The sequence below is a fragment of the Mercenaria mercenaria genome, chromosome 15 (genome assembly GCF_021730395.1).
Source record: "Mercenaria mercenaria strain notata chromosome 15, MADL_Memer_1, whole genome shotgun sequence".
Classification (NCBI taxonomy): domain Eukaryota; kingdom Metazoa; phylum Mollusca; class Bivalvia; order Venerida; family Veneridae; genus Mercenaria; species Mercenaria mercenaria.
In genome coordinates, this window is record NC_069375.1 from 38,028,791 (window position 1) to 38,045,574 (window position 16,784).

At 36.0% G+C, this 16,784-nt stretch overlaps 1 protein-coding gene across 2 annotated transcripts in view; it reads right to left on the bottom strand.

Moving 5' to 3' along the window:
• Positions 1-9,240: 9,240 nt before the first annotated feature.
• Positions 9,241-16,784, bottom strand: part of LOC123551531 (uncharacterized) — a 37,206-nt gene continuing 29,662 nt past the window's right edge. For both annotated transcript variants that reach the window (XM_045340533.2, XM_045340542.2), the window contains 2 exons: positions 14,054-14,177; positions 9,241-10,846 (listed from right to left, as the gene is read on the bottom strand). In XM_045340533.2, coding sequence (XP_045196468.2) covers positions 10,331-10,846; positions 14,054-14,177 — 640 coding nt within the window. In that variant the 3' untranslated portion in view covers positions 9,241-10,330. The remainder of the gene's footprint in view (positions 10,847-14,053; positions 14,178-16,784) is intronic.

Genomic DNA, 16,784 nt, shown 5'->3' on the forward strand with positions numbered 1-16,784 from the left:
TTTCACTTTTTCTAAAGAGTTGCCCCATACAAAACAAATATAATGTTTACAAAAACCTAAAATTTTTCATTTTTTCTAAAGAGTTTACCAGTGTGTGTTGCCCCATACAAAACAAACATAAAGTCTACAAAATTTAAAAAATTTCATTTTATCTAAAGAGTTGCCCCATACAAAACAAACATAATGTGTACAAAATTTAAAATTTTTCATTTTTTCTAAAGAGTTCACTAGTGTGTGTTGCCCCATACAAAACAAACATAAAGTGTACAAAATTTAAATTTTTTCATTTTTTTCTAAAGAGTTGCCCCATAATAAACAAACATAAAGTCTACAAAATTTAAAATGATTCATTTTTTCTAGAGTTCACTAGTGTGTGTTGCCCCATACAAAACAAACATAATGTTTACAAAACCAATTTTTTTTTTTCATTTTTTCTAAAGAGTTGCCCCATACAAAACAAACATAAAGTCTACAAAATTTAAAATTTTTCATTTTTTCTAAAGAGTTCACTAGTGTGTCTTGCCCCATACAAAACAAACATAAAGTCTACAAAATTTAAAATTTTTCATTTTTTCTAAAGAGTTCACTAGTGTGTGTTGCCCCATACAAAACAAATATGAAGTTTACAAAATTTATAAAGTTTTTCATTTTTTTGTGTGTTACTGAAGAAATATGTAACGTTTCTCTTGTTACGCTTTTGCGTTTTTTCAAACTGTTTCATCTTTCTTGTGTGTTTCCCCCATACAATACTAAAGAGTTTACCGGTGTATGTTGTCCCATACAAACCTTAAATTTTTTCTCTTTTTTGTGTATGTTGCCCCATACAAAACATCCCATACAAAACATAAAGTTTTTCATTTTTTTTGTGTGTTGCCGAAGAAAAACATAAAGTTTTTCATGTTACGCGTGTGCGCTTTTTGAAACTTATTCATTTTTCTTGTGTGTTACCCCCATACAATATCAAAGAGTTTTCCGGTGAGTATTGTCAATGTTATGAATCTGATATCTATTTCAGGACAAGCAACCAGTATCCCTTCCCTAAGCAAGTTCCACGCACCAGCTGTAAATCAACCAATCACAACATCTCCTCCATCATGCCTCCCCTTACAGAAGCAAGCCTCTGTGGCGTACATGCTGCATATTTGCTGTGTATATGCCGCAAACACAGTAGTACGCCAGAGGAGTACATTTTACATACACTGCATGCCGCGTACATGCCGCGTACTATCTCGACGAGTACACAGCATGTACGCAGGAGGTCACTAGTACACTTCAAGTACGCAGCACAGACTCTGAAAATTTAAGGAGTACACTGCATGTACGCAGGAGGGACTTGTACAAGAAAATAGTACACTGCATGTACACCGCAGATACTTCGAAATTTATAACACTTATATTTAGTTGCATTAAAGTTGTTTCCCCTTGATGCAGTTACGCCATTTTCTTCAGATGTTTACCAAATTACATGCTACAAAAACTGATTTACTTCATTGAAAAGTGGATGAAGAAAAGCAAACTAATTTATTTGATAACATCAATCTACATTATTTTGGTAAGGGTAAATACTTATTGATGCATGTCACTTATCTTTTTTCTGTTTTTTTCTGTCCAAATATCAGCATTTGCATAAGAAAGTTGGTGGGGTAAGGAATTTACATATCACAGCCAGTTTCGCCACAAGAGTACACAGCATGTATGCAGCAGGATACACAGCATGTACGCCGAGGACTCGGGCCAGGAGTACACAGAATTTTACGCCGCAGGAGTACACAGCATGTACGCCGCAGGGGTAGTAACCCCGAAAGGCTCTTTTGCATGTGAAAAGTGTATGTGCCGCGTACATGCTGCGACTATTTCCCGCATACTAAATTCCTCCAGCGTACATCCGTGTATATGTAGTCCACAGCATGTACGCAGCAAGTAGTACGCGGCAGAGCTCATTTGCAGTCAAAAGTGTACTACAAACGTACTATCGGTGTATGTGCGTGTTATATCCTGCGTACTATTTAAAGCCCTTGATTTCAGTACACATCAGGGTACGCATCATATACGCTGTTGTACACACAAGAGTACGCAGCAGGCCTTTTTCTTCTGTAAGGGTCCTCCAACATCCAGGGGATCAACCGATCACAGCAAAGCACGGCAAGGGACAACAAGTGTATATGTGTCATATGAAATTACAGGACAAACTACTCGGAGCGTGAAAATATCCAGCCGTAAGTGCTGACAGGCTTTCATGGTACACGCGTGCGCTTTTCTCAAACAGTTCTGTTTTTCTTATGTGTTGCCCTGTACAACAATAAAGAGTTTTCCAGTGTGTTGCCTCAAATAATATTAAAGAGTTTTCCAGGTGTGTTGCCCCATACAAAACTTAAAATTTTCAGTTTTTTTGTGTTGTTTCCCCGTACAAAACATAAAGTTTTCATTTTTTTTGTTTGTTGCCGACAAAGTTTTCAAGTTACACGGGGGCGCTTTTGAAACTTGTACATTTTCCTAGTGTGTCGCCCCATACAATACAAAAGAGTTTTCCCGTATGTTTTTGTCCCATACAAAGCTTAAATTTTTCATTTTTTTGTAAAAAACTTAAGAAGTTTTCATATCTTTGCACCAAACAATAAAATTAAATATGAAATCAACCCTTTAAAAACTAGGTGGCGGTAGGGTTGGACAGGGGGGTGCGCGCGCGTTTTTTTTTTTAAATCTTTCTCATTTTTTTGTGTGTCGTCCCATACAAAACGTAAATTTTTTCATTTTTCTAAAGAGTTGCCCCATACAAAAAAAAACCTAATGTTTTCAAAACCTAAAATTTTCATTTTTTTTGAAGAGTTGCCCCATACAAAAAAAATATAATGTTTACAAAAACCTAAAATTTTTATTTTTTCTAAAGAGTTTACCAGTGTGTGTTGCCCCATACAAAACAAACATAAAGTCTACAAAATTTAAAAAATTTCATTTTATCTAAAGAGTTGCCCTATACAAAAAAAAACATAATATGTACAAAAATTTAAAATTTTCTTTTTCTAAAGAGTTTACTAGTGTGTGTTGCCCCATACAAAACAAACATAAAGTGTACAAAATTTAAATTTTTCATTTTTTCTAAAGAGTTGCCCTATAATAAAAAAACATATAGTTACAAAATTTAAATGATTCATTTTTTCTAGAGTTCACTAGTGTGTGTTGCCCCATACAAAACAAACATAATGGGTTTTCAAAACCAATTTTTTTTTCATTTTTTCTAAAGAGTTGCCCCATACAAAACAAACAAAAAAGTCTACAAATTTAAAATTTTCATTTTTTCTAAAGAGTTCACTAGTGTGTGTTGCCCCAAATAAACAAACATAAAGTCTACAAAATTTAAAATTTTTCCTTTTTTCTAAGAGTTCACTATGTGGGGTTGCCCCATACAAAACAATATGAAGTTTACAAAATTTATAAAGTTTTTTTATTTTTTGTGTGTTACTGAAGAAATATGTAACGTTTCTCTTGTTACGCGTGTGCGTTTTTTCAAAAATGTTTTTATCTTCTGTGGTTTCCCCCATACAATACTAAAGAGTTTACCGGTGTTGTGTTGTCCCATACAAAAACCTAACAATTTTCTCTTTTTTGTGTATGCCCATACAAAACATCCCATACAAAACATAAAGTTTTTTTATTTTTTTTGTGTGTTTTCCGAAGAAAAAAAATAAAGTTTTTTATGGGACGCGTGTGCGCTTTTTGAAACTTATTCATTTTTCATTACAAAATTTAAAATGATTCATTTTTTCTAGAGTTCACTAGTGTGTGTTGCCCCATACAAAACAAACATAATGTTTACAAAACCAATTTTTTTTTCATTTTTTCTAAAGAGTTGCCCCATACAAAACAAACATAAAGTCTACAAAATTTAAAATTTAAAATTTTTTCTAAAGAGTTCACTAGTGTGTGTTGCCCCATACAAAACAAACATAATGTTTACAAAACCTAAAATTTTTCATTTTATCTAAAGAGTTGCCCCATACAAAACAACAAAAGTCTACAAAATTTAAAATTTAAAATTTTTCTAAAAAGTTCACTAGTGTGTGGGTTTCCCCCCTACAAAACAAACATAAATGTACAAATTTAAATTTTTTCATTTTTCTAAAGAGTTCACTAGTGTGTGGGTTTCCCCATACAAAACAAATTTTGAAGTTTACAAAATTTATTTAAAAGGTTTTTTTTTTTTGTGTGTTTCCCCCTCCCAAAAATAAAGTTTTTCAAATTTTTTGCGTTTGCCCATAAAAACTTAAGAGGGGCTTTTGCGCCAAAGGTAAGATTAAGTAGAACGAAAACCCTTTGAACTATGTGGCAGCAGGGGTTGGCCAGGTGGGTGTGCGCGCGTTTTTTTTTTTTTTTTTTTTTTTTTGAAAACTTTCTCATTTTTTTGTGCGTTGTCCGATCTTAAATTTTTTCATTTTTTGTGTGTTGCCCCATACAAAACAGTCATAAAGTTTCATTTTTTTTGTGTGTGTTGTCTGATACAAACAAATAAAGTTTTTCGTGTTAAGGGTTTGTGCTTTTTCAAACTGAGTCATATTTCTTGTGTGTTGCCCCCATACAAAATTAAAGAGTTTACCAATGTGTGTTGTCCCATACAAAATTAAAGAGTTTACCGGTGTGTGTTGTTCCATACAAAATTAAAAAATTTTCATTCTTTTTGTGTGTGTTGCCCACTACAAAACATAAAGTTTTTCAATTTTTTTTGTGTTGCCGAAGAAAAACAAAAAGTTTTTCATGGTACGCGTGTGTTCCTTTTGAAACTTATTAACTGTTCTTGTGTGTTGCCCCCATAAAATACTATTGAGTTTTCCAGTGTGTGTTGTCAATATCATGAATCTGATATCTATTTCAGGACAAGCAACCAGTATCCCTTCCCTAAGCAAGCTCCACACACCAGCTGTAAATCAGCCAATCACAACACTACCTCCAGCATGCCTCCTCCAACATCCAGGGGATCAACCAATCACAGAACAGCAGGGCAGAGGACGACAAGTGTATATGTGTCATATAAAATTACAGGACAAACTACTCAGAGCGTGAAAAGATCCAGCCATAAGTGCTGACGGGCTTTCGTGGTACGCGCATGCGCTTTTTTCAAACATTTTTTATGTGTTGCCCCATAAAAGGCTAAAGAGTTTTTCAGTGTGTGTTGCTCCATAAAAAACTTAAATTTTTTATTTTGTGTGTGTTGCCCCATGCAAAACATAAAGGTTTTCATTTTTTGTGTGTTGCCGAATAAAAACATAGTTTTTCACGTTACACGCGTGCACTTTTTGAAACTTATTCATTTTTCTTGTGTGTTGCCCCCATACAATACTAAACAGTTTTCCAGTGTATATTTCCCATAAAAAACTAATTTTTTAATTTTTTTGTGTGTTGCCCCATACAAAACGATGTTTTTCAGATTTTGTGTGTGTTGCCCCATATAAAACTTATGAGGTTTTTCATACTTTTGCGCCAAACAATAAGATTAAGTATGAACTCAAACCGTTTGAACTAGGTGGCGGCAGGAGTTGGGCAGGAGGATGCGTGCGCGATTTTTTTTATGCCCCCGGCATCTACTGATGCGGGAGGCATATAGTGATTGTCCTGTCCGTCTATCCGTTCGTTCATCCGTCCGTCTGTACGAGGATAACCAAATGGGACCGTTTCGTCTAGCAACAATACCCTTTACTAGAATGACTGGATACTAATGCAGGTGTAACCTGTGACCATTCCTCATCTTCAGACATCACCTGACTTCAGTTTGACCTTGACCTTGACTCCCTTTTGGACTTATATGGGCCATCTCTTGGTTAACCAAATGATTAATGGTATATTATTGCATAAATATTTCATTTATAAGTTTTATTATTTCTGTATATTTAGTACTATCTCTCCCTCTCTTCGGGTATGATGATAAATTACCACAGTACTGAAATACAACAATCACTATACCAGTACAATTCAATTTCATGATGTCAATGAATTCTGACCATTTTCTGATATCAATTTTAAAAAGATGCTCGGGGTAAGCTGTTGTGATCACTTATCGTCCGTCTGTCAACACTTTTCTTCAAATGACCAAATGACGTTGGTAAAACTTTGTACGAATACTCCTTGGATCGTCCTATACCAGTTGTTTGAAGAATTTTATTCCATGCAACTTAACTTAAAATCTAAAAAATCATTAGACAGATTTTAAAATAAATTAATAAAAGATATTCCTTGGTTGACCTTCTACCAAGATTATTAAAATAATTCCGATTTGTCGAAAAGCATGGCCGTTAAAGGGCGTGGTCTTTTTCTTCCGAGTGGGAACCTTTTGGGACTTTTTTTTTTAAAAATGCTTGTACGATTTGATTTTCATAATTTGGCAGGATGTTCTTTTTTTTTTCTTTCGAGTGCCTACTGAATCAATCAAGTAGATCATTTAGCTGGCAAATACGAGGGTTGCTAGTACCTATTGTTTTACTTGTTTAGACTAGAAGTAGGTTACAGATCACATATTTTGCCCTTCTCATAAATCAGATTGCTGCGCTCCGTTACTACAAAACTTAGTTTCATTAAGCCAGTAAGTTATCTATAACCTTCCATTCTTAGCACTGGTAGCCAATGTAAAGAGCCACAAAGGAGTTCAAGAGAGGACTTTGAGAGTCCTTTATTTTAGATATCTGTTAAACTGTCATGAGAAGCTAGTTAAAGAATTATCTTTATTTAGCTCTGGCAGTGCCTTAAAGGGGCCAAATGGAACCAATAGTGAGCAGATCATAAAAAGATGCTATAGACCAAGTTTGGTGAAGATTCTTTAAGTACTTCATGAGAAGATTTTATATATATTTAGCTCTGACAGTCCTTTAAGGGACCAAGATGAACCATTTGAACAAATAGAAGAGCTGTCAAGGATGTCATAGGCTAACTTCATTATAAAGCCACCGAGTGGTTCATAAGAAGTCATTTAAAGGATTTTCTATTTCTAGCTCTAGCAGTCCCTAATAGGGGTCAGGCAATCAAAATCATTTGAATAAAGTTATATGAAAACCGTACAAGGGTAATACAGACTAAGTTTGATCAAGATCCAACCAGTGGTTTTTCACGTTTTTTTTTTCCTAATTTAGCTCTTGTGCACCGTAAAAGGAACCAAGCTAAACCATTTGAACAAACTTAACAGAGGTCCTTACAAGGATGCAACTGACTAAATTTGGTGTAATTCTAAGCAGTAGTTTTAGAGTAGAAGATGCTTAAGTAATAATGTTTATGCTGGACATTACTAATAGCTCACCTTGAAAAAAGTTCGGCCGAGCTAAAATGAGTCAGCCTAGGATTATCCTCGATTTAATATCTATAATAGAGAATTCAGTAAATATTGGACATTATTTTTGTCCTTAAAAGTTATTACGACTATCAACATTCTGACCTGTTCATCTATCATTTCTGTTTCAACTTAGAACACTGTCTAAAACCTCAGTTCTCTACAATTCTTCTGGAAAAAAGATTTACAGAAATAAAGGCATGTAAACAGGGAGCAAATATAACCGAAGATAAAAATAGATGCTTTTCAGAAAAGCGCATGTCTCCCCCAATGCATAGTCGTACAATTTAAGAGCGCCGCCAAGCGGGGCAATATACGCCCAAAGGCTTACATCATAAGATGGGAGCAAAATTTTGGTAACTTGACTGTTGTAGCCCCAAATGACTGGAACAACAAAAGGAAAACTTCAAAAAACAAATCTAAGTCCACAAAAAAATATTCAAAGTCTACAAAAAAATCATCAGGTACAGGTATGTAAAAATACACCTTAAAATTGGAGGTATCATCCATGTTGTACCACAGAAAAGTGGTCTCGGTTTTTCCCTACGGCCAATAATAAAAAAAGTTTCAAAATAAGCTATTTATAGTAACATAAAAAAGAAGTAATTCAAAAAAAAAATTATTGTAAGTACAAAAAAGAGATCTGCCAAATAAAAACAAGAGCACTGCAATGCAGAGCAATATACACAAAGCAAAGTCATATATGACCTTTGACCCTTAAGTATGACCTTGACTTTGAAGCAAGTCATCCGGAACATGCACATCGTTACAATGTGGTGAACATTTCTGCCAAGTTTCTTTGAAATCCTTCCAGCAGTTCAAGAGTTACAGAGCGGAAACGAAACAAACTGATATGACTTTTGACCCCTAAGTGTGACCTTGACCTTGAAGCAAGTCATCCAAAACATGCGCTCTGCACATCATCTCGGTGTGGTGAACATTTATGTCAAGCTTCCTTGAAATCCTTCAAGGGGTCCAAGAGTTACAGAGCGGACACGAAATTGCTAACGGACAGACGGACACCAGCGTCATAACATAATATGTCCCTTCGGGCGTAAAATAAGCAAGAAGTCAATAGGGGACATAAGCGGAAGTCAAGGAGACACTGGTAGTTGGCTGCAATAGGGATCATCCACTTGGCATGTCCAATCATCCCACAAAGTTTCAACATTCTAGGCACAGTGGTTCCCAAGATATGAACTGGAAACAGTTTTCTATGTTCAGGCCCCTGTGACCTTGACCTTTGATCGAGTGATAGGGGTCATCTACTATGCATGTCCAATCATTCCGTGGTGTTTCAACATTCTGGGTCAAGTGGTTCTCTATTATTACTGACCGAAAATGATTTTCCATGTTCAGGCCCCTGTAACCTTGACCTTTAACAGAGTGAACTCAAAATCAATAAGGGACATCTTTTTTTTTTGGTTGGATTTAACGTCGCACCAACACATTTTAGGTCATATGGCAGCTTTCCAGCTTTGATGGTGGAGGAAGACCCCATGTGCTCCTCCGTGCATTATTCATACGAGCGTGCACCTGGGTAGAACCATCGACTTTCTGTAAGCCAGCTGGATGGCTTCCTCACATGAAGAATTCAACGCCCCGAGTGAGGCTCGAACTCACATCAATGAGGGGCAAGTTATTTGAAGTCAGCGACCTTAACCACTTGGCCACGGAGGCCCCCAAGGGACATCTACTCTACATGTCCAATCATCCTATGAAGCTTCAACATTCTGGGTCAAGCGGTTCTCCAGTTATTGATTAGAAATGGTTTTCCATGTTCAATCCCATTTGACCTTGACCTTTGATGGAGTGACCCCAGAAACAAAGCTTCTTCCTAAATCTTTCCATTTTTTTTTGCAGGAGGGCACAAACCGGGAAACACTGGAAAACTTTAAATTTGTAACTTCGTAAATATAAGAGTTAAGATAACAAACATTTCAAATTTTATTTCCACTATACAAAAGCATTACCACCGACAACATTAACACATTACCATTACATAAAATCCAAGTTACTGTTACATTGTTAACATAGTTTTCAATGTTTTTAAATTCATGTGAAGTGCCGACTCCAATAAATAAGTAAAGCAGTTTGGTGCATTTTACCCCCCACAAAGTCAAATAAAATAAGCAATTCATCGGCACAAAATTACTTCACATAAATCACTTTTTAAAAAAAATCTAACATTTTCATTACACAGTTACACTGAACATTGTAACAGCCCTAAATTGTGTAGATATAAAGAATATTTTGTTTGTTTCAGTGTAATATTGAAATATCTTTCACAAGTGAATACAAGATGCAATATCTTCACAAGTGGCATTATAACCACGAGTGAAGATGTATGTCATGGTGTTCATGAGTGGAAGATATTTTGATCTTAATATTAAGTAAAACAAACAAATTTTCGCTCTAATATTTCCATAATTCAATGAAAATAAACATTATATACCCCCAGTGGTCACTATATTATCATGCACACAGCTTTCATCGTCACTCATCTTACTACACACCAATTGACTTCCTATAATTTGTTTAAGCAATATCCATTCTTCAATACTCTTTAGCAACATAAAACAACATTTCAATATATTCTCAAGGTTAGTTTTTTATGGCACCAGCAATTACTAACAATAGCTTTTAATTATACGTCTAAAGCTAATGAATGATATAATGAATATACAACAATGAACTGCGATAAAACACTTAAAAATTTAAAACTTGTATTACAATTTCTGTTTTTAATCACATAATCTACGGATTATAACAAATATATAGTATACAGCCTCAATTTGGAAATAACATCACACTTTTACAAGTACTACCTCTTCAAAATCCTTATTTTCCTATTTAACCTATTAAAAAGTATCACTTCATTACAATTAGTGTTAATGGAATACTATTCTAGATGTATGACTTTTTTTTCCCAAATGCATGATTTTGATTTTTTTTTACAATTATCTATTACATTTTTATATAAGAATGTAATAATTTCTGTTTCTGTAGTTATCTCAGTAACTTTCAGTGACTTACTATGTTCATATTCACTACATCTGACAGCGCTATGAACTTCACTTCGAGTTCAATATTTGTCGACTTCAGCACATCACTATGTTTAGGACATTCAGACCTTGGTATCAGTTTATATTTCCCATACATCTGATTCCCACCCATTCTTTTCAGGGCTGCAACAACATTCCTCATATCCTGTTTACTATAGATGACGAAGTATGTATTGCCGTCTCTCTGGCGCTGATCCATTCTGAGACCTAGAGATTGTACGTACGCACGTATTTCTCCCCTTTCCGCATCTGGTATCCCTGGTCCAATGAGAAGTTCCTCAGCATCATTACGCGGGAAAAACTTGTCAATCCTGTTTCTAATGGCATTGACAATATGCTTGTCTGCTGGTCTTCGATCGAGAATATCTTTCGGGGGAGTCGGCATAGAATCCTTGGCTGCTTTTCTAAGTGACATTGCCTCCTGCTGAATAGTGGTGTATGGAATCCAACGTTTCTCATCAGTAAGTTTCATTATCTAAAATCAAAAATTATCTAAAATTACAAGTAGACATTATTATAATATACAAGAACAACAATATTTTTCGCTTACATGCATGTGTCTCGCTAAACTTTTTATGCAATTTTGTTAAGATTTTTCTTTTGCTCTTCTACTCTGTTTATGTTGATATACCTTCATGTTTATGTTGATATACCTTCATGTTAGTAACAGAGAAGACAATAAAAGAAAACTGTAACATCGATACTGTCTTAAGAAGGCAGTCTGAAAGACAGCTAAATCCTCCGCCACTGCTATGGATAGTGAAAGGGTAAACCTTTGACCTTTGGCTGTGACCTTGACCTTGAACTGACATGGCTGACTCATGAATTCTGCACGTCTTGATGAGGTGATCATTTGACCCAAGTTTCATGAAAATCCTTCAAGGGGTTTAGGAGATACAGAGCTCAAACCTTTGACCTTGACCTTGAGTTGACATGGCTGACTGATGAGTTCTTGATGAGGTGATCATTTGACCCAAGTTTGATGAAAATCCTTCAAGGGGTTTAGGAGATACAGAGTGGACACAAAATGGAAGGCTCAAACCTTTGACCTTGAGTTGTGACCTTGACCTTGAGGCAGTATGGCTGACTCATGAGTTCTGCACATCGCCTTGATGAGGTGATCATTTGACCCAAGTTTTATAAAATTCCTTCAAGGGGTTTAGGAGATACAGAGTGGACACAAAATGGAAGGCTCAAACCTTTGACCTTTAGTTGTGACCTTGACCTTGAGGCAGTATGGCTGACTCATGAGTTCTGCACATCGCCTTGATGAGGTAATCACTTGTCCCAAGTTTGATAAAAATCCTTCAAGGGGTTTAGGAGATACAGAGTGTTCACAAAATGGAAGGCTCAAACCTTTGACGCTATGTTATGACCTTGACCTTGAGCCGGCATGGCTGACTCATAACTTCTGCACATCTTTTTGATGAGGTGATCATTTGAACAAAGTTTTATAAAATTCCTTCAAAGGGTTTAGGAGATACAGAGTGGACACAAAATGGAAGGCTCAAACCTTTGACCTTGAGCCAGCACGGCTGACTCATGAGTTCTGCACATTGCCTTGATGAGGTGATCATTTGACCAAAGTTTCATATGAATCCTTCAAGGGAATTAGGAGATACAGAGCAGACACAAAATGGAAGGCTCAAACCTTTGACCTTCAGTTGTGACCTTGACCTTGAGCCAGCATGGCTGACTCATAAGTTCTGCACATCGCCTTAATGAGGTGATCATTTGACCCAAATTTGATGAAAATCCTTCAAGGGGTTTAGGAGATATGGAGCGGACACAAAATGGAAGGCTAAAACTTTTGACCCCAAGTTGTGACCTTGACCTTGACCTTGAGCCGGCATGGCTGACTCATGGGTTCTGCAAATTGTCTTGATGAGGTGATCATTTGACCCAAGTTTTATAAAATTCCTTTAAGGGGTTAAGGAGATATAGAGCGGATACAAAATGGAAGGCTCAACCTTTCACCCTAAGATGTGACCTTGACCTTGAGCCAACAAAGCTGACTCATGGATTCTGCACATCGTCTCGATGAGGTGATCATTTGACCCAAGTTTCATGAAAATCCTTCAAGGGGTTTGGGAGATATGGAGCGGACATGAAAGTGTTACGGACAGACGGACTGACGGAAGGCGACCATTCCTATAACAAACCTTAAAAATATTTCAAGCTATAATCAGGGTTTTCCTTGGCATTTGAGACACATAGCAAAAACTGTCTTAACCGACTGAGTAAATTATTGGCTACATACTCGACTTTCAAAGAATTGTCTTGGTAGTCTAGTGGCAGAGAGTCTGCTTTGAGTGTGGGAGATCATGGGTTCAATCCCTGGCAGCATCATACAAAAAACATTAAAATGGTACTAACTTTAGTAGTTTCCTCCATTAGTGCTTAGCATTAAGAGGATAGTGCTAAGACTGGTCAGCATTGTGTCAGTATAATGTGACTTGGTGCGGTATGTCATGTGTCTAGGGTGTAATATTCCTATGAGGCAGCACTTTAAATTTGGACATTGTGCTCACTGCTACAAGCAGACCCTATCATTACTATTGTTGAAAATGATGTTGAACCTAAATACACACACACAGAGGACTCTCCAGTGTTTGTATCAGTGTGCCCAGTTTTGTTTTTTTTAAACTTTTTCAATCATATAAACACAGTGTCTACTTGTAGCAGTGTTAGTACAACGCTAAACTTAACATTTTTGCCTCATTGGAATGTCAAGGCTTACACCAATGATACACATTATACACAACCACATTATACTAACACCAGGCTGACCAGTTCAAGAACTACCTGCACCTTCTACATGCTGAGAGAAAAGCGAAGGAGTTACCATTCTTTGTGTCTTTGGTATGATACAGCCAGGGAGGAAACCAGTAATTTTCTGTATCAGAAGCAGATGCTCTACTATATATACACAAAAAGCTTCCAGGATAAATTAACAAGAGGACCATGATGGCCTCTAGAGAGGTCACAAGATTTTTCTATTATATGACCTACTGACCTAGATTTTGAGGTCACGTGACCGAGTTTCGAACTTAACCTAGACATCAAGTTGAACATTCTGACCAATTTTCATGAAGATCCATTGAAAAGTATGGCCTCTAGAGAGGTCACAAGGTTTTTCTATTTTTAGACCTACTGACCTAGTTTTTGACCGCAGTTGACCCAGTTTCAAATCTGACCTAGATATCATCAAGATGAACATTCAGACCAACTTTCATACAGATCCCATGAAAAATATGACCTCTAGAGTGGTCACAAGGTTTTTTTATTATTTGACCTACTGACCTAGATTTTGAAGGCACGTGACCCAGTTTCAAACTTGACCTAGATATCATCAAGGTGAACATTCTGACTAACTTTCATGAAGATCCATTGAGAAGTATGGCCTCTAGAGAGGTCACAAGGTTTTTCTATTTTTAGACCTACTGACCTAGTTTTGGACTGCATGTGACCCAGTTTCGAACTTGACCTAGATATCATCAAGATGAACATTCTGACCAACTTTCATACAGATCCCATGAAAAATGTGACCTCTAAAGCGGTCACAAGCAAAAGTTTACGCACGGACTGACAGACGGACAACGGATGCTGCGCGATCACAAAAGCTCACCTTGTCACTTTGTGACATGTGAGCTAAAATCTGTAAAAAGTACTGAACACTAACCCTGACAACATCATTTTTTTCGTACAGATGAAACAGGATATCAACTGCAGCAAAGTTCCTTGTCTTGTTTTTACCATGTCCTGTATGTTCGCTCACTTGCTGTCCTTGCAAAAACATTTGACATCTGAAAATAGAACGTATGTTTGATCAGGCATGTCAATTATGACAAACTCATCAATAGATCATCCAAATCAGAAATGTGTCCATAGGACACAGATGCCCCTTGCAATGTGCAGGGGTCCTGAAATAAGCTGTCCGAGTTGTCCGATTTGTGGATTCCTCGGTCCGGACAATCAGTTTTTAGAAGCTGGCTTGTCCGGGGACAAGTAAAATTTCCGTGGTAAACATTTTATGAAAACGAAACTAATCGGCGTCATCTGTGATTTCCGCATGCCTAAAGGCAATATCTAATCTGTTTGTGATCATTTATGACCCTTAAATTATCAAAACAAAAATGTATGCAGCCATTTATAGACACGTGGACTGGTTTACTACATTTATACGCTGATCACTACCAAATAGAATGTAAGCCTCCGCAGGTCTAGTCACAAGTAGTCCAAATATAAATAGTACTAATCTTTTTTCCTTTCCTAGTGCACTTTCTCGGCAGCAACGTGCTTACTTTTACCCTACCGCGTTTCAGTATGTATCACTTTGCATTCTAATGAAATCGGCATGTTCCTATCGCATGCTAGATAAAAATGGCGGCGTAAGAATTTAATGTCACGAAAAGAGAAATTGAAAGAAGCGAAAAGTAGTAAATTCAGCGGGTTGTATTTAACAAACTGTAGTTTTCTTATATAAAAGTTAACACCCCCTTTTCTTTTTGTTTTTCTAAAGTAGCGATCTAGTTCTTTATGGGAATGTAAGTCTCTAAAAATCTGATATGCTAGAAAATGTCGAAAAACCGTTATGAAGTGAGTGGATTTTATATGAAATAAAGAACTGCTGGATTTAGTGGTGTTCAGCCTATAAGGGGCAATACATGTTATTTTCTGAAACCCCTCGAAAATGAATGGAAATGCCATTAATCTATTCTTTATGATGTAAAACGGTAACAAATGGCTGAAAACGCTTAAATTTCTTGTGTTTTTGGAATTTAGATCGAAATTTCGACCAGGTGGCACTATTTTGGTTCGTTTTAGGACCTAGTAAAATTTAATGTCTTTTCTCGCATTTTAGCACTTCAGTTGTCTAAATAATATTGAAATTAGCATGTTTCTGAATGAAAATGACAAACATCAGGACGATTAAATGGATGTTAAATGTAAATTCCACGAATAAGGTAAAATTAATTGAAATATTGCTTGCACAGGGCTAAATTTTGCATATTTTTGGGGATGGGGGTGACCTGTAATGAATTGTCATTTCTCTATATTTTCTCAATATTTTGCACCAAAACAAAGCAGAATCATTGTGAAATAGGTGTACCTTGAGAATGGATGCAAATTCATGGAAAAATCAAACAAAAATTTTCTCTTATAGGCTGATCACTACCACATAGAATGTAAGCCTCCGCAGGTCTAGTCACAAGTAGTCCAAATATAAATAGTACTAATCTTTTTTCTTTTCCTAGTGCACTTTCTTGGCAGCAACGTGCTTACTTTTACCCTACCCCGTTTCAGTATGTATCACTTTGCATTCTAATGAAATCGGCATGTTCCTATCGCATGCTAGATAAAAATGGCGGCATAAGAATTTAATGTCACAAAAAGAAAAATTGAAAGAAGCGAAAAGTAGTAAATTCAGCGGGTTGTATTTAACGAACTGTAGTTTTCTTATATAAAAGTTAACACCCCCTTTTCTTTTTGTTTTTCTAAAGTAGCGATCTAGTTCTTTATGGGAATATAAGTCTCTGAAAATCTGATATGCTAGAAAATGTCGAAAAACCGTTATGAAGTGAGTGGATTTTATATGAAATAAAGAACAGCTGGATTTAGTGGTGTTCAGCCTATAATGATAATTATTGGAAAATTATACCGTGAAGTTGAAAATAAGTGCCAGTCTGGGGATTCCCGTTATCTACTTTCATTTTTGATTTTCAGAAAATCGATTAGCTAGGTTGGTGCTATGTAAAAAAGTTTAGTAGCCAAAATTTGTGGCTTAATTTTTCGAGTCGATTGTTTTGACATTTAACAACTCGGACAGCTTATTTCAGGACCCCTGAAAGACCAGTGCAGTATTCAGTGAATGTTATGGGACCAGGGTAGAAATTCTAGGCATACTGAGATTATTTTTGTCAATGGCATGTGTTCAAGTGTTCATAATTATTCTCTACTCACTAAACTTGCTAGCGGGTGAAACACAATATAGGGAGCATTTAGAATATCGCATTGTTATACATGGTTTTCAAAAAAATCCTAACCCTTTAGTGCAATTTAACATTTACACTTCATAACACTAAATATGAAGAAGTTCTGTGCCAAATTTTATTGATCTAGCTCAAATAGTTTTCAAGCAGTGGCAAAAAACGCATCTAGAAAAAGTCATTTTTGAAACGTTATGTTGTTGCACTTAGAATTTTCCATATTTTTCAAATAAAATAATGGTATGATATTATATATTTCTATGTAAATGTGTGTTATCAGCATAAAGACAATTTTTTAAGGATTATTTTGGTGTTTGTTTTATCATGATCGGATGAAAATTGTTGAAGCTGTCGAGAAAAATGTGAAATGGGTAAGATGTTATGCAGTTTTTCACTGAAATTCCTTCCTTTTGTTATAATGAT